Raw genomic sequence first — 18,835 nt, forward strand, 5'->3', positions numbered from 1 at the left:
ATATAAGAGACTGTTTGATTTCGTCTAAAGTAGATTAGATTTTTGAATAACTTCCCTTTATTCTTAATTTTTTCCTATTTTATACAGCTTGTATAATGACCGATTCATATTATTTACTTCCTATATTTGATTTTATCTTTTAATATTTTTTTCACGATTGATTTAAAATTGAGTCAAAATATTTGTTTAAGATTTCATATTTTTATGTAAATATAGTTTTAGTATACTGGTGCTGATGATAAACCCGAACAGAAAATGAGGTTTTTTACCTGTAACTTTTTTATTTCTGCAAATTGAACTCAATGGTCGGTATCAAAATAAAGCTTAACCTTTGCTGAAAACTTTACTTAATTCAAATTTATATTTAGTAAGCAAACTCACACAAGTGAGGCCCTGAAAGGGGTATGTAAAAAGGGGGCTTTATGAACGTTGACTGATGATAAATTCGAACCCTTTGTCATTTACAAAATTTTCTTGGTATTATTATATTGAAACTTTCCCCAAAAAGCTGCAACATTCATTCCTGATCAAGTAATGAAAAGTTACCAAATGTCAGGCCTTCATGTTTCGAGAGTGAGCATGCGCAAAAAAACACCCTCTTCCCCAGTAATTTTGGATAAATATTTTTTATACCAATTTATGTAAGTCATTTATTTATACAGAATATTTACCAATTTTGTTTTTGTTTACACCAGTTGGTGTTGTAAGTGGAAACTATTAGATGGTGTGTTCAATTTTATAAATAACCGATTGCAATCGAATATTTCCAAGGTGTTCGACTTTATCATCTGTCCGGGTTTATCATCAGTACCAGTACTACATTACTTTACTTCAATGTGGCAACATAAATGATAAGTTACAGTTTAACCGCCTCGATAGCCTAGTGGTAGAGCGTCCGCTTCGAGTGCGGAAGGTCGTGGGTTCGATCCCCGGCCGCGTCATACCAAAGACGTGAAAAATGGTACCAATAGCTCCCTTGCCTGGCGCTCAGCATTAAAAGGGAAACTAGCCTCTTCTCTCATACCCTCGTGGCGATGGATTCCATCAGGAATGAGGTGTCGAGAGTGATTAATATAAGTTGTAGAACTTCCTTCACAATCGACCTAAAATAAATTGTGTCTAAACTAAGTTACACATGCAATCGCGTTGCATCTGCACGTTTTTTATGTTACATATTTGTTTCAACATGTAATATTAAATAGACTTAATTTCTTACTTAAAGTTTGTAAAAATGTGAAAAAATAAAACGTCCTTCTCGGAAATATTGATATGGTACACAGCTAAAATTTAAGGAAAAGAAGTAATAATAATATAATACAAGGGAGTGAATAAAAATCAGTACGAACTATCATGGGTTATTAAACTAATTGAATATTATCCATACAATTTTTTTTTACATAAAAAGTTTCTGAAAGAGAACTTACTTCAATACAAATGTAACATATACTAATAGGAAAACGATCCTACCGATTTTCGTCGCGAAACGGGATCGATCCCTCTACGGTAACATGCGATATATACCGAATGAGATATACAATGAAATTAAAAAATGTGGTCTTCCGGCACGTGCGAAGAGCGTCTGACTTCGGATTTTTTCGAAGAATACGCGTTTTCCTTGTGCGTACTAAGCGTCCAGATAACTTATCCGAACCGCAACGTATTGCACATCAGTACAAATATGTGCAGTATTGTTTTTATTCCAAAATCTACATTTAAATTGATACAAACGTATATTTCTGGGCAAGCTTATGGACTGTAACGATTCCCGATTGAGGCACTGCCTTATTTCATATTAGTACCTAAAAACGTATAATTATTTCGCTTTGTAACATCCGGATATTGATATTCTAGTGTACTTGTGTACAAGTATATAATTTCACAATACATACGACAAAAGTTAACATTATCTTCTCAAAATACATCAGGTAAACGTTCAAAATGGCGGCTCAGGTGAGTAATTTTTTACATTCCTGTTTTAATACTTATACGTGTACGTGTAGCTAATCACTATTCAATGTAAAAACGTCTGATGAACTCACACGATAAATCTATAGACTTAATTTTTACATGTAAATATACATCATAAACTGATAAAATTGAAATGTTCTTATTCCTGACATAGTAGACGCTTGTTGAAAATCCAATCGCATAAATACCCGTACCAGTATGAAATCGCAACCCCTCTTAATAAAACAAGATTATGCAGAATAATATGAAATAAGGCACTGCCTCAATCGGGAATCCATCCGACTTCAACTCATCCCATAATATTTGAAAAAACTGTCTTGTTTAAACATATTTTATCCCCAGTAATACATGTACAAACTAAATACATACATCATAATTTGAACAGTATAAACAGGAAAGGATAAGAAAGAAAGACACATAGTCTTATAAAATTATTCAAAGAACTGTCTAAGGACGGTACGGACCGGAGGACATGTTTTTCAAGTCGATAGTAAATATCTCATGCGGTATATTGCATGTTACCGTGGAGGGATCGATCCCGATTTTCGTCGCTTCCAGCAGGACCGATTCCCTATCAATTTAAAGGTAGAATTTAGAATAAAAACAACACTGACCATATTTATACTGATGTGCAAGACGTTGCGGTTCAGACAAGTTATGTGGACGCTAATTAGGCACAAGGAAATGGTGTATTCTTCCAAATTATCCGAAGTCAGACGCCGCTCTGTGCACCTGCCGGAAGTACACATTTTTTAATTCGATAGTAATATATCTCATTCAGTATATCGCATGTTACCGTAGAGGGATGACTTCGCGACGAAAATCGGTAGGATCGATTCCCTATTACGAAGTTTGTAAATACATGTACCATCCCCTCCATATTGAAATATACGGAAGAGCATTATTGCCAGGTGTATGTTATTCGAAAATTTTATCCACAAAATTTGAACGCCTTAGAAAAATTTTGAATTACTAAGTCTCGAAATTTCGAGTTATTAACTACAACAGTTTACGTTGACGTATACTAGTAGATCCTGGCCAAGATTAGGTACTTGGTGTATCCATCGGGTAGCCCTACAGGGTAATATAATTAAGATGACCGGGCAGTGTTTGCTCATAAAAATATCACTGCTTTAGCAAGGAAATATAGACATACCCTACATGAACGTGTAGTAATGAGTCTGACCAAGATTGAGTACCTGGATAGATCTAGATTTTGAGGAGAGGTCATAGAAGGTGACCGGAAAGTATTCAAAGTTAGAATATTTCACTATTTTGACCATATCTGGAAAGTTTTCGACCTAGTTCGAACGCCTCCAACCTAAATATACTATACATGTAAATAAAGGTATATATCCCATCTGAAGTAGCTCTAGAGGCTATGGGGTGGGTCATACATTGATGTATGGTAGTATATGTTCAAGTCGCTACATGTTAGGTACAATATAGATAGATGATTCCACTTCTAAAAGTCAAAAGTCTTCCATTACAGTTTTAGCCTTTGACAGACGGATAGTCGTTCAACTTTTGCGGATAAAAGAGCAAGATACGAAGTACTATAGCTCAAAATTTCGAGATACGTAAAACAAAATTTCGACTTAGTAACTCGAAATTTCGAGGTAATAAATAACACACACCTGGCACTAATGCTTTTCGATAGAAATACCTTGTCGAAGAAGTGCCTTTAAATTACAATTATATTTGAAAAAACGTGTTAAATTTAAAACAACATATAATATCAATCTACTTCATTGACACTTTATCCTAAATGACCAGTACCTATATCAAGTGCATTTTATACATTTCGCTGATAACAACAGATAGATGTAAACTTCCATTCTGTTTTCGGAAAATGATATCTTTATCAGTATGTTAGTATGTCACAGATTTGTTTTCATTTAAGTTTGGACATTTAAGACGTTTAAACAATTATACACAAACATGTACCGCCAACAGGTAACAATGTTTATATTATATAATACTTTCATATCTGTTTCATAGATTCATTTTCAATTAAGGTTTTAACAGGGATTCAAATTTTTCTCATATCTAGATTATACAGTATATACATGTATGTAAAGATTAAAACAATCCATGTGTTCATATACATAATAATATTTTTCTACATTTTATTTAGAGTCTAAATCAAATGAAACAAAGGGAAAGACGAATCATTTTAGTCGGGAAAACTGGCAATGGGAAAAGCTCAACAGGAAATTCCTTACTACAAATGAACGCATTTCCCCACAAAATGAGCCCAAACGCTGTGACGGAAACATGCATAATGAAAAGTGGTATAAATGCTTTGAATACCATTAGATACAAGGTTGTAGATACACCGGGCCTTCTAGACACATCAAAAAGTGTTGGTGAAAGGGCACTTGGAATTCAAAAATCGCTAGACATTTGTCCAGACCCGCATGCGTTCTTGCTAGTTTTTAGTGCGAATAATCGCATGACGACCGACGAACGATTTACTATAGACATGCTCCGGATTATCTTTGGAGAAGTGATATTTAAACATGCTATTGTCGTTTTCACACACGGTGAAATGTTCGAATCCGACATGGCATTCAAGCAGTTTTGGACAGCGAACGAGCAATTTGTGAAACTAGTAGAACTTTGTGAGAATCGTGTTGCAAAGATAGAGAATGATCATGATTATTTCAATGTAAATGTAGGCACAGGGTTAATTATTAAAATGGTCGAAGAAATGTCTGATGCAGGGGAAAAGATGTATAGCTACAATGAATTGAAAACTCACAGAGAAGTAATCGAAAAGCACTCTAAAAGCTACCATGGCAATGGCAATGTTCACGAAGAAGTGTCCGAAATTGTTCAACAGATAGGAAAGAAACTTGACAGGAAGAAGTGGAAAACGATGTTGTATGGTGGTGTTTTAATAGGAGGGGCTATGGGGGCAGGATATCTAGCTGGGGCAGCAGGGGCAGCTAGCGCCATAGCCTCAACAGGTCTGGGTGCAAGTATGATGAATGGCGCCGTTGCGATAGGTGGCGCTGTTGCCAGTACAGCTGGATCAGCTGCAAATGCAGCGGCCGCGTCTAGAGTTGGGGCTGCAATGTTGAATAACGGCGCTGCTGTAGGTGGAGCTGTCTTAAAGACAGCATGGAATGTTGCAACCAAAGTCAGGTTTTGGTAATTCTTATTTTTGCCCTGTTTGTAATGAAACACTCAACAACGCTTCACACAATTGTGGAAGTAATCATTTTCATATGTTGTTACTGAAATACATATAATATCGAATTATGATATGATATAATTTTTGTGTTGAATGAAGCTTGGCCACGTGCATGTGACGTGGAGCTTAGGCTCACTTTAAAAGGGATTGTAAAACAGTTTACGCACCTGTCTTACACGGCCGGTGTACATTTATCTGTGGATGCTATCACGGTAGTCTTTATTTACATTTTCGTTCGCAAAGTCGCTTCAATCATAAAATAAATTGGTTATTTTACAAATGTCCTAAATTATTATTTATTATTAGCATGGTATACTTTTACATATATAGTTTTGGTAAATAGATTTCTGAAAATGGCGTAACTTTATTTGATTAATTTTATATCCATTTATACAATTTTCATTTAGGCAATCAGTTAGTGACATAATATATACATGCATAATTATATTACAATAGCATATTTATAATTCGGCTGATATAAACAAAGAGATTCTTTAAGCAGTCAGCTATAAGATATACTGTTTATACCTATTTTTAAAAGATGTTAGAGAACATTTTATGCGAATTTCATTTGGTATTGAATTCCAAACATTTGCACCATTGTAACAAAAGTTTTTTTACCATAGTTTCTATTATATTTAGGTATAACTATGTCATTATGAGCAGCAGATCTTAGATTGTATGTTTCATTGTTGGAAAAGGTTAAAGTTTCAGAGATATATGAAGGTGCTAAATTGTTGCAACCTTTGCGGAAGTTAATCTTTCATGTAACAACGTTCACCCAAGTCCTTCTGGCATATCTTATTGTTCTTGTTTGGAACTTTTTAGACAAAATTATGCTTGCAGCTCTACCTTGAATGAATTTTCATTATTTTCTTTAAAGAACTCATATTTCTTTGACACCATACAGTACAACAATAATCAAATATTGACATTATATATGCATTATAGAATAACTTTTTCATTTCATCTGTGCAATAGTACGATAAACGTCCCAACAATGCTATTTTTAGTTAAGTTTAATGAAAACTGTTTTCAATTTGAACATTCTACGACAATGTGTTGTCTATATAAACACCTAATAATTTTTGCACCTGGACATTTTGTAATACTTGGTTAGAAATAGTTCTGTACAATTGTTACTTTTTTGTTTAGTACACAAAACCATGTACATTTTGTGTATTTTGTTTTCTTGGATGAAATGACATATTGTTTAAATTGCACCATTGTTGCATAACATCTAAATTCCGTTGGAGTTTAGTTTGCACTTTATCTAAATCATAATTTGATTCATACATGGCAGAGTCATTAGCATAGAGTCTATATTGCCACTCTTTGAAGCTAAAGCGATATCATTGATATATAATAAAAAAAAGTGGGCCAAGAATAGAATCTTGAGGAACTCCAGAGGTTACAAGCATACATTTAGATTTGGTGTTTCTCACTTTTATCACTTGAGTTCTGTTTGATTTTATCACTTGAGTTCTGTTTGATAGATATGATTTTAAAAAATCAACTTTTATTTGAAAAATGATAAAGTTTAAATTTATGCAATAAAATATTGTGATCAACAAGATCAAAAGCTTTTCGTAGATCTATAACGTTCCGACATATTTACCAGACTCTATCTGAAAGCCATGCTTCTATTATAGTTTAGTTAGTGCTGTATGCTAATGACGTTGTAATATGGTCACCAAAGTAGCGCAATATATTTGGACCGATTCTATCAAATCCTGTTGATTTTATCAATATATTTTTTAACTTCGGAAGGTGTTATAGGTTAAAATAACAAAACATGTATGGGTATTTAGTTTACTGAGAAATCTGATTCTACAAAAGCCGTTTTCTTAATAATATTTGATATATTGGTGAAATGTTCATTTAGCATATTTAACATATTAGCCTGTCCCTCCATAACTTGACCAATACTCATCAGTTTAGCTGAAATTACTATGCGCTCATCTATAGTACTCATGTTTGAGATATTTCTAATATTTTTCAAAAGATAGCTGTGCTTTAATTTCCTTTTTTACTTTTCTTAATCATTTATGAAACGTTATTACGCATTTTTTTTGTACTTTTCAAATTCTTATGCAGACTGGTGCCCATGTTATTTGACGAATTGGAATAACAGGAAAGTGCTTGGTAAAGAGTTGTCCAAGAAACATTCGTGTTAATTTTATTTTATAATTGGTCAAGCACTTTCTCAGGAGAGGATGTTTTAAGTTTCCACTATATACTTAAACGTAAATGTTACCACGCCCAAAGGTGGCCTTTTTTTCTTTCTTTTTTTTTTTTGGTCAAATTTGGTCAATTTTAGGGTCAACCATGGAACATGAAAATGTAATTTTATTTTTAAATTGGGCCACCAGTTTCTGATACGATCTATTTGAGTTGCCCCTCTATACATATAGGGAAACTGTCAAGTTATCGAAATAATTGAAACGAACTTTGTAGAAGACCACCAAAGGAGTATTTGTTAAGAATTAGTTATTGCCTATTATGGACTATTTCTGTACAATGTGGGGCAAAGGTAACAAAATTATATATCGGTAATTAGGTTTATTTAAAAGGAAACTATCGAATTTTCAGCGATCACCACCAGTGAGCTTTATAAAACACATCACTGATTACCATTTCTTGATAAACGCAAATGCCATACATCAGTACTATTTTCAAAGTCATAAATGATATGACACCAGGTTATATGGCATCTCCTAATTATGCACATATTTACGTAAAGACATATAATGTGTAAACGGTGATAATGTATACATGGTCTTACTTTTTTGAGTCGTTGATGATTTATTATTGATTATAGGGCCGCCGAGTGCTTAAGATCGCAAATTCCAAATCACTTGCCCCTCACCGATGTGGATTCGAGCTTCACTCTGGTCGGCGAATTCTTCATGAGAGTAAGCCATCCAGTTGGCTTACCGTAAGCAATCCAGTTGGCTTACCGAAGGTCGATGGTTCTACCCAGGCGCCCGCCCCTGACGAAATATTGCTCGGAGGGTCGCACGGGGGATTCTTCCTCCACCATCAGAGCTGAAAAGTTGCCATATCACCTGAAATGTGTCAGTTCGACGTAAAACCCAATAAAAAACAAAAGATAACATTTTTTTTTTTGGTTATACATGTATGTTTATTTTTTAGTTCAGAACACTACTGCAGTATATCAAAATGTTGTATGTAATTGTCAGTATATTTAATACGTTTTAACTTCTGTCAATAAATATATTATTATTAATATTGTTGTTGTTGTTATTTTGCCAATTTCGGCGATAACAGATTGGCACCAGTAGTCTGACAAGAACCTTTTCAGCTGACATTATGATGCTTTAAAATGCTCTGTCAATGATATGGGCAGGGTAGCTACAATTTCCAAAACAAAAAAGTAACAACATCTTATATTCCTTATTGAAAGTATAGTCATGACGATAGCTCAACTTCATGATGGTTATTTGTAGTCTTTTCACGGGCTGAATTTGTCAAGTTACCGTCAACATTTTGCTTAATTTCAAAAATGATTATATTTACTTCTGTTGTTGTTGTTTTTTTGGGCGACCCACTGCTAAGATGTGTTACTTTGTTAACAATTATCATGCCATCAACTGTACAGAAGGGGACATCACTATTAGTATATTATGCAGTTCAATGATATATACCATAAATATATCATAAATCTTTTAAAGCATATTATTACATATGAGGCGACCGGTTAAATATTTTATCAGTGTACTGTCTAATCTATCAATTATTTTTTTATCGAAACCGATATTGGAATTCATATCTCAAATGTTCTTGTAATTTATTGAAAATATGAGAACAAATTTGAAAAAAATGCAAACTTACTAAAACAATTCGTAAATATTTCTACGTATGTTTTAAGACAATATTTTATCACGAACAACTAACACTACATACCATGTAAAGAATTGCCCTGAGATAATGTTTCAAAGATATCTGTATATCAAAGCAATTTGCGAGGAAGTTAAAACAGTACTGTTTTGTATCTAGTTGCATCATCATGATACCGGTTAAAATATTGCAAACTAAAAATGCAGTTTACACCTATTCTAAAGAGTTTTAGCAAACAAAGCGGGAATGTGGTCGGTTATGTTGCAACTTTGTATAATCCAACAAGAAGATATCATTAAAAGAAGTTTAAGATTACAAGATAGACCATCTCTTTACAAAGGGCCATGGTAAATGATTACGTCTATGGCAAGCCAATTGTCCAATAATTACGTGAACCCCGGTTCACGGGCGAAAAACTAGGATTAACGATCGATAAACTAGGTTTTTCGAACGTAAAACTATGTTTTTCAAATACTAACCTACATTTTCGAGCGAAAACATAAGATACCGGGCGTAAACCATAGTTTACGCTCGTGAACCCAGGTTTACGTCCGATAAACTAGGTTTCTCGATTGAACTATGAATTTCTGTCGTTATCCTAAGTTTACGAGCGTGAACCTATATTTACGAGCGTGAACCATGATTTACGAACGTGAACCTATATTATATCAATCGTAAACCATGGTTTACGTTCGATAAACTAGGTTTATTGATTGAACTATGAATTTCGGTCGTTATCCTATGTTTACGACCGTAAACTTGGGTTTACGAACGTGAACCTTCGTTTACGAGCGTGAACTTTGGTTTACGACGTTATCCTATGTTTTCGCTCGAAAAGATAGGTTAGTATTTGAAAAACCTGGTTTATCGAACGTAAACCTAAGTTCACGCTCGTAAACCCAAATTCACGTTCGTAAACATAGGTTCACGCTCGAAAATATAGGTTCAGGTCCGTAAACTATGGTTCACGGTCGTAAACATAGGTTCACGTCCGTAGGCCGTAAACCCATATTCACGCCCGAAATTCATTGTTGATTCTATAATCCTAATATATCGACAGTAAACCATGGTTTACGTTTGATAAACAAGGTTTCTCTATTGAACTATGAGTTTCGGTTGTTATCCTATGTTTACGATCGTTATCCTATGTTTACGCTCGTAAACCCCGGTTCACGCTCGTAAACCATAGTTTACGAACGTGAACCTATGTTTACGACCGTGAACTGGGGTTTACAATCATGAACCTACATTTACGAGCGTGATCTATGGTTCACGGCGTTATCCTATGTTTTCGCTCGAAAATATAGGTTAGTACTCGAAAAACCTAGTTTTACGTTCGAAAAACCTAGTTTATTGATCGTTAATCCTAGTTTTTCGACCGTGAACTAGGGTTCACGTAATTATTGGACAATTGGCTTGCCATATACGTCATCTGATTGAACGAATTATAATACAGCAAAAACCTCTAGAGAATTTCATTCTTGGACAAAAACAAACACGATTCCTAGACTTAACAAATCTTAGACAGAATCATGACTAGGTTAAAATGAGTCTAGAAAATATGTACTGTTGTCTTCTGTTAGAATATTCCTTAAGTTGGCCGTGTCGGATACTCGTTCTCATACATCAGAGGTTTATTAAAAGCAGATTTTCCTTACCAATGTTTTTGTCCCTCACTAGCTCCATAAATTGCAAAGACCACGTACTCTTAACAGTATCGTTTTGCATACTTTATTGGTGACGTAAACTCCAGCTGTTACTTGCAGATAAGGAGATAAGGAGTCAGACGACTACGCATTATCCCTATATGGCAATTATTTCATTCTTGCAATCTGTATTTAAACATTATGTTAATCATTAAATCTGATTCAATATGGTAGTTTCTTTTGTAATACTTGGAGCGTGAAGCATGCCCTTTGACACTGTGTACGTGTAGATCGTGTCGTAATTCGCATGTATACAGAATTCACAGCGCGGCTAAAAACAAAATATTTTATTTCATGTTAATGACGATAACAAACTAATGAACAACCATTTCATTCAACATATTTCGAGTTTTATTAATTAAAAATTAAAATCAGTTTTTACATTATTCGTCTCAAAAGTAGGCGTTTCTCAAAATCCTTTTTTGAAACGCTATAATGCGACAACATCACACAGAATCCAGTTAATTCGGAATGGAAGTCACCAAAATGGTACTGAACAGGCTGCGATACAAAGGTTCTACGTTTGACACCTACCACATCAACGTTTTAAAGTATGTCAACGTCACCTGTGGTGGCACTTTGCAACATAAAAATCAGCTTATAACAGTTTATTTAAGAAATAGTTTATAGCAAAAGAGTGTTTTAACACTATTTATGCACGATGGGCGGTTGTACTCAATAATTTTACGAGGACGCAGCCGGAGATAAATTATTTATACGACGTATTACCACCCGAGTGCATAAAAAGGGTCAAAACACTCTTTTGCTATAAATTATTTCGATTCTAATATGCCCTTAATCTAAAACAGTAGAAAAAATATAGTAGCGCTCTTTCTTGATCGCAACAAAAACATTGAACGTCACTGCACGTTAACATGACGTCATTCTAGCGTAAGAGTGTTTTAACAGAGAAAAGCATATTAGAATTATCATTTATCGGAGAAATGATTTAAATGGACGTTCGGTATTCCTACCCAACACGGGGATAACCGAATATCTATATATCTAAATAAAACTAATCCAAGTACGGGCTACATGATGGTAGTCATGCTTCATTTAGCTAAGAAAATTTTCCACGTTAATACATTTATTCATTATGCATTATATATTACTTCATACATATATGTATGGCGAAACTCTTCTTGGATACAATTTTTCAAATGCATAGATGAGGCGTATTTGGTGTCCTTGCATGTATATGGTAAATCATTTAAGTTCGCTATAATTATATAACACGAAAATCTACAGCTTGTTAAAGATGACAAAGTGTAAAACAAAGATGTACATGTAGGAAAGAATTCAAATGTATGCACAAAAATGGTACTTTAACGGTGTTCCCGATGATCAGGAATATTTCACATGTTTCCTTAGAATCCTACCAGAATTTGACCTTACTAGCTAACGATGACGCTTTGGCAACTACTGCGCTTCCAACGGCAGAAACACTATTTACAACCGCTGTTCTAGTGGCGTCTGAAGATGCAATCATTCCAACTGCCGCTTGTCCCGCTACATATACCCCGTAGCCAGCTGCCCAAACTCCGACCGCACCTACTGTTAGAAGCGGTCCGCCTACAAGAACAACCTGCCATACACTGGGACTAAGAACTTTGCCAAGACTTTGTACTAATGCAGACAGCTCTTCCTGTAAATTATCTCTACCGTCGTATGTCTCAATATGTTCTTTAATTACCGTTTTATGTTCTTTTATCCATTTATAACGATATGTTTTTCTTTCTCTATCTGACATTGTTCCTATCCTATCAGTTATATCTGTTATATATCCGCTGTCGTCTAGGACAACCGAGCTTTCGTTTTCTATTCTAGTTATCCGGCCGCCACATTTTTCGACAAGCTAACCTAACTTTTCAGACTGCTGCCAAAATTGCGTAAACTCCTCAAGATTCTGTTTTAAAGCGCCTTGCATTTGTAAAAACAATAATACACTGGTGAAAAACCTCTTCGCCAAATAAAACTCGAAGTAGATCAACAGTGAATGTTTCATCTTTTGTCATACGATCGGTCGAACTAAAAATCAAGAAGAAGGCGTGTGGTTCTGGACAGAGCTCTACCGCATGCAGCACTTCGAGTAAACATTGCCCAAGTTTAACGTCTGTGTCCATTAATCCTGGAGTGTCTACTATCGTATATGACATGCCGTTTATGTAATTAGTACATTTCTGAAACTGACAGTCTTGTGTCACTGATGCCAGACTGTAGTCTGTTTTTAACGCAGAGCGTCCTAGCAAGGAGTTACCAGTTGAACTTTTGCCATTGCCAGTTTTTCCAACTAATACTATTCGCCTATTTCTGTAGCTGCCATTTTTAAAAAATTTGGTTTCTGAAAAGAAACAGCATAACATATCATCAAAACACTTGACAGACAGAACAAATTCTGTTTGTTTTCGAAGTGGTCAATTAATTTAAAAGCAGCTGCTAGCCTGTATATCATTGATATGATTTTTTGGGGAAAAAAAACAGTAACAAAAGTTTTAAAAAGTTGAACTTTAGGAAAATATTGCTTTCCAAGAACAAAAGACACAGTAATCAAACTGGAGGTCCGTCATTATTATTATCTATAACAGAATTGCACAGTACTGCCATTTTAAAACGGAAATAGTTTCATAATTGTGCAAAATATTACCTCTAAACTATTCACTTTCTCACAATTTTACAAATTATGATTACAGAAGCAAATATAGAATTTACCTGCAATATCAATCTACATATCCTTTGATCTTTAGGACAAAAAGTGAATAAAATTAAATGTTGCAGTCTATTACTTGTTGTACTCTCATGACCAAATTATCAACATAATACATAAGAAATAAGATAATTATCAAATTATCAAAGGATGAACAAGTCTATCGCTTATTAAAGATTACATGAGCTAACATCCTCTAAATGATAAAAGTGCATGTTTATATATGTAAACTGTATTTCATTCATATAGATTTTAAGTAAATGTCAATTGTATGAATAAAGAATCAGCCTGAAGTAAACATAATCCTTTAATTACGACATGTATTTTGTTTTTCATTTTGTATCTATATGTACAGTTTTTATTTGTAACACATTACCAAACAACAATCATATTCCCCTGTGAAATACAATTTATGTTTACTAATCTTAAAAGGCAGTTGGCTGAAGAAATCATTTTTCTGTTTGTGCATATTTACCACCTTAATGTTTATATTTTTCAGTGTAACTAATATGTAATTTAACTCGTATGAAGGGTCCATAAGATAACCTGTGCACTGCAGCTACTAGGAGAATTTGTTAAAAGTTATGTCGCTACTTCTGTATGGAAACAATGACACGCCTTACCAAAAATGCCACATAATCTGATTTTAGACAGTTGTTTTTATCTTTATGCAATTAGGTCACTTAGGTCACTGGTACAATCGATTATATGAAACTTTTACTGTTATATAAACAAGTTTTCCTTATAAACTTAACTATAAGAAACGGAATCCATTCATTCAGTGCTAAAAAGTACTATTAAATAAACTCCTTCGCGACCACCCGCCCCTACCCTCTAAAAGCCAGACACTTTAGTCAAACTGAAACTGAAACTGTTTTATTTGATTAAACGCCTATTTTTACGGAAAACATATTCAATGGCGTTTTACAAATACATAAAAATACGACAAAAAATTAAGATATTTAATGACATATAACATAAATGAGCATAAATATCATTGTGAATCAACTATTTAGTAAGCATTAAAAAAAAAGATCAGACATCAGATAAGATTAATAAAATATTAGAACATTAAGATACGGTAAGACAGCTGTTTGTTATCAAGTAAGAATTCGAATGTATTTACACAATAAAATCATCCAGTTCACGTTACTTCAATCTCTTAAAAAAATACAGTCACAGTTTCTAAAAGAGTGCATAGTAATTCCCAAAATAATGAGTTTTCAACTTCTTTTTGAAAACATCTATTGTGTCTGAGTTCCTTATTTCGAGAGGCAATACATTCCAGAATTTAGGTCCAACAGTACCAAAACTTCTGTCGCTGAACGTTTTGCGCTTGTTGAAAGGAACAACGAAACACCCAGTAACGGAATTTGAAGAACGCAAGTTCCTTGTCTGTGTTTGTTTTACGAGAAGTTCAGAAAGATATTCTGGAGAGTTTCCAACTGAACAATTATACATGTAGGTGAGCATTTTGAATGCGATTCTGGCTTTGATTGGTAGCCAGTGATAGTCATACATCGCTTGCTTGGAACTGTCATATTTTCTTCGATTTAGGACAAGTTTTGCACACATGTTCTGAATTCGTTGCATTTTGTTTACTTCGCTTTGAGCAATACCATATAGAATGACATTACAGTAATCTAAATGGGATATCACCAATGACAGTACAAGGGTTTCGGTAGCCACTTTGGTAAGATATTTCCGGATACATTTTATTCTGAAGTAGTTGAGCATTGCTGTTCTACACTTTCGTTTTACATGCTCTTTTAGATTCAAGTTTTCATCCAGGAATGCACCTAGATATCGAATAAAGCTCACTGATTTCACTTCATCACCTACAATACATACTTTGTCAGTTGAACACTTGCTGTTGCCTACTACCAAACATGATGAACTCGGTTTTGGAAGTGTTCATTTTCAGCTTATTTTCATTCATCCAGTTGTTGATTGTTTTAGCACATTGTTCAAGTTCTCGTATTGCCTGGGATTCTACTGTTGGAGATGATGGTTTAAAGCGTTTATTAGCAGTGTGGTCATCCGCAAAGCCGTAAACTGAAATCGACGGCGGAACAACATCAAACAGTGTCTCCGCATATGTCAAATATAGCCACGGTCCTAAGCAGCTCCCTTGTGGAACGCTACAATTTAATTGGCGTGGAGATGACAAGGTTGAATTGACATTTACACGACAACTTCTGGGGCGCAGATAGGAATCAACCCAGCTCAGTGCTGTTCCACGAACGCCATACTGCTTGTTTAACGCATCAACAAGAATGTCATGATCTACAGTATCAAAAGTGGCACTGAGATCGATGGCAATTAGCGCCGTAACTTCTTTCTTCTCCATAGCATCCAGTAAATCATTTACAAGACGTAACAGTGCTGATTCGCAAGAATGGTTATTCCTGTAAGCAGATTGGTTTTTTGATAGAAGATTGTGTTTGTTTACATGATCATTGAGCCTGAACAGAGCTGCTTTTTCAATTAATTTTGACAGAAACGATAGATTACTAACAGGCCTGTAGTTTGCGAATTCAAGTTCCAGTCCCATTTTCTTCAACAAAGGTCTTACAATTGCCTGTTTCCAATTTGTTGGAAAGATGCCGTCCCCAATAAACAGGATCCTGTCTGGTCCAGTCTGATAAGGGTCCATAAAACACCTGTAGGCTTGACATGTAGTCCATGTCAAAGGATCATAAATTTTATTGATATGTAAAGATAATTGGTTATTTCCAGTGCTATACATTTCACTGACTGAAATGCAGCTTTTTTCAGATTATACACAAAATTATTTTAATTGATAATATACTAATTGTAACTGCTCATTCTTGTTGAGTAATGTCCAGGCCACCTTCTGTGACCGCACGCTACCACTGTACAGAGATCGTAAAGGATTCTAAAACTGGTGGACTCGGACGATTTTTTAAAACCGTACAGACATCGTACAGTCTTGTGACCAAGGTATAAGCCGGTGCTAATGTCCGTCGGGCGAAGCGTTACTTTTTCATGGCGATTTGATAACAGACATTGTGTCTGAAGTCATTACGTACTCTACTTCCGTTTTATAGGTTGATAGTCGCATTTACTTGCGGAGAATTACTGGTACAGAATTTAGGAATACTGGTTAGATTATCTGCCCGCCGTTACATGAAATACTGTTGAAAAACTGTGCTAAACCTAAAACAAACATAGACAGCTACACCCACATAACTGCCTTTGGGCGACTGGTAGCCTCAAAAGGTCCTTCGTAAAAGGATTATTCCTTCTTAATCACGTTTATACATGTTTTCAGTTAATAATTGACTATATAAGAGTTTCGTCTAGTAATGTATTACAACCAGGTTTTTTTTTTCAGTACTTAAAGCGCACAAGAGTAAACTAATATTTTCAAACTCTATAAACTTTTCTATTAAAATTTTCCGCATACATTTAACGTGCTTTCAAGGTAAGATCGAATGAATTAACCTCCGTCATTTCTGACTTCTGTGTGCATAAACACACATTGATCTTGCAAATGTAACTCTTAGACCTGATAAACCATACAATTATTCGTTTTTGATAAATTTACTGTCACATCCTCAGTTGGTCACAGAAACTCGACTCCACACGTCACAATGATCAAGTTCAATGCCAAGAATTTCGTCACCAGCTCATGAATTATCTAAATGAGAAAAGAAAACTTAAAGGTCCACTACTAAAACCCGAACGAATATTATATGAAAACCAGCGTTTCTAGCTCAGACTTTATATTTACTGAATATATGACCCACTGTATCTGATCTGACAAAATAGTCGTTAATATGTTAAAGAATAACCAACAAATAATCAAAAACCCTTTTTCCTATTTTAAACCGAAAGTATGTTTTCCGACTGCTTACGAACCCGTCGCGCATCTTCGGATTTTTTCGGAAGAATGCTCCGAAACGAGGCTATAATTTATAAATAGATCCAACGATAACGTGATGTTTACAAACATAGCATAGGGAATTCAACATTTTTGTAACTCACAAAAACTTCATGAAAATCATTCTTATAATACAGGTAATATACAGCTATACTACAAGTTTTCGGGTGGACAATTTAGGCTCTTCCAGAATAAATGTGTTTTCACAACTTGATCTGCAAACTTATTTAGTCAATCTCTTTTCAGAATAGTTTAAGAATATAGATGAAGAGCTATTGTCACGGTACGGACTTGGTCACGTTAGGGGAGAAGATGTGTCAGGCAGCCGGTTAGCTCAGTCGGTAGAGCATCCGCCCGGTAAGCGAGAGGTCCCGGACTGACTGCACATTTTTTCTTACTTTGTGACATTTGACGCCCAACGCGGGGCCCGTGGCATGCTTGCTTGGTCAGTCTTACGACGCTTGCAATATTATGTATACCTCCGGACCTCGAGGACGAGTTGATTTGTTGGCGTGTATGTCACGGTACGGACTTGGTCACGTAAGGAGAGATGATGTGTCAGGCAGCCGGTTTGCTCAGTCGGTAGAGCTTTCGCCCTGTAAGCGAGGGGTCCCGGGTTCGAGCCCCGGACTGACTGCACATTTTTCTCAGCCTGTGACACTATCCTACACTCTAGAAACAAATCTGATTGCAATTTACCTAAATACACTGATTTATGTACAGATTGCTACATAAATTCAATAAAACACATCAGATTGCTACATAAATTCAATAAAATTTTATACATTAAACACATTGTCTTGGCCTAAGATATATCACTGTCAATTTAAAACTAAAAGCTTGTATATCTTATATTTTTCATACAAATCATGTATAATTACTAACATGGAAATAAAAAAAAATATAGTTATTTTGCGGCGCGTCTTTAAACGGACTTTCGTTTGAATCAATTATAAAATCATGTGATCCCGAAAAATTTCCGATCGGTTACGGAAAAACGATAAACACGAAAGTAGGACAAAATGACCACCCATGTCAGTCTAAGAAAATCCAAAGAAAGATTATTCGTTTCTCTGCACATGTTTTGACTCGAAGGAAATATTGCACGGCTATCGTAATGTTTAGATCTATTTTTCAAAATGTGTAGTCTTTTTTTTTAAGATTTATGTTTTTTTATTTGTATTTATTTGGTACATTAAGTGAGTAAAACGTCTATGTATAAAATAATAAAATAAATTGAATTGAATTGAGTTAAAAAGCCAAGGGTTTAGTTCACTTGCAGATAATTGTTTTTCTTATTCGTTAACATTTGAGGTTCTACTAATCCCCAAAAATAACGCGCACGACGACGCGTTCATTTCATGATAGTTGATAAAACATTCAATAATAGTGCGTGTACATTATTTAAGTACCTACCTTTTAACTGCCCAGAATGTATATGGGAAAATAGCTCATAGGGATTAAAAAGCACATACCCAAAGCAAATCATC

At 34.8% G+C, this 18,835-nt stretch overlaps 1 protein-coding gene across 2 annotated transcripts; it reads left to right on the forward strand.

Annotated features, from left to right (window-relative positions):
• Positions 1 to 1,822: 1,822 nt before the first annotated feature.
• LOC123537362 (GTPase IMAP family member 9-like) lies at positions 1,823 to 8,417 on the forward strand. Of its 2 annotated transcripts, none has more exons than XM_053529238.1 (2): positions 1,823 to 1,950; positions 4,106 to 8,417. In XM_053529238.1, the coding sequence occupies exons 1-2, from the start codon at positions 1,939 to 1,941 to the stop codon at positions 5,126 to 5,128; spliced, it is 1,035 nt and encodes a 344-aa protein (XP_053385213.1). In that variant the 5' UTR covers positions 1,823 to 1,938; the 3' UTR covers positions 5,129 to 8,417. The 2 variants fall into 2 exon arrangements, with proteins under 2 accessions (XP_053385213.1, XP_045176988.2); XM_045321053.2 differs by lacking the exon at positions 1,823 to 1,950 and adding an exon at positions 3,810 to 3,924.
• Positions 8,418 to 18,835: the final 10,418 nt, after the last annotated feature.

Source organism: Mercenaria mercenaria, chromosome 17 (genome assembly GCF_021730395.1).
Source record: "Mercenaria mercenaria strain notata chromosome 17, MADL_Memer_1, whole genome shotgun sequence".
NCBI classification, from domain to species: Eukaryota; Metazoa; Mollusca; class Bivalvia; order Venerida; family Veneridae; genus Mercenaria; species Mercenaria mercenaria.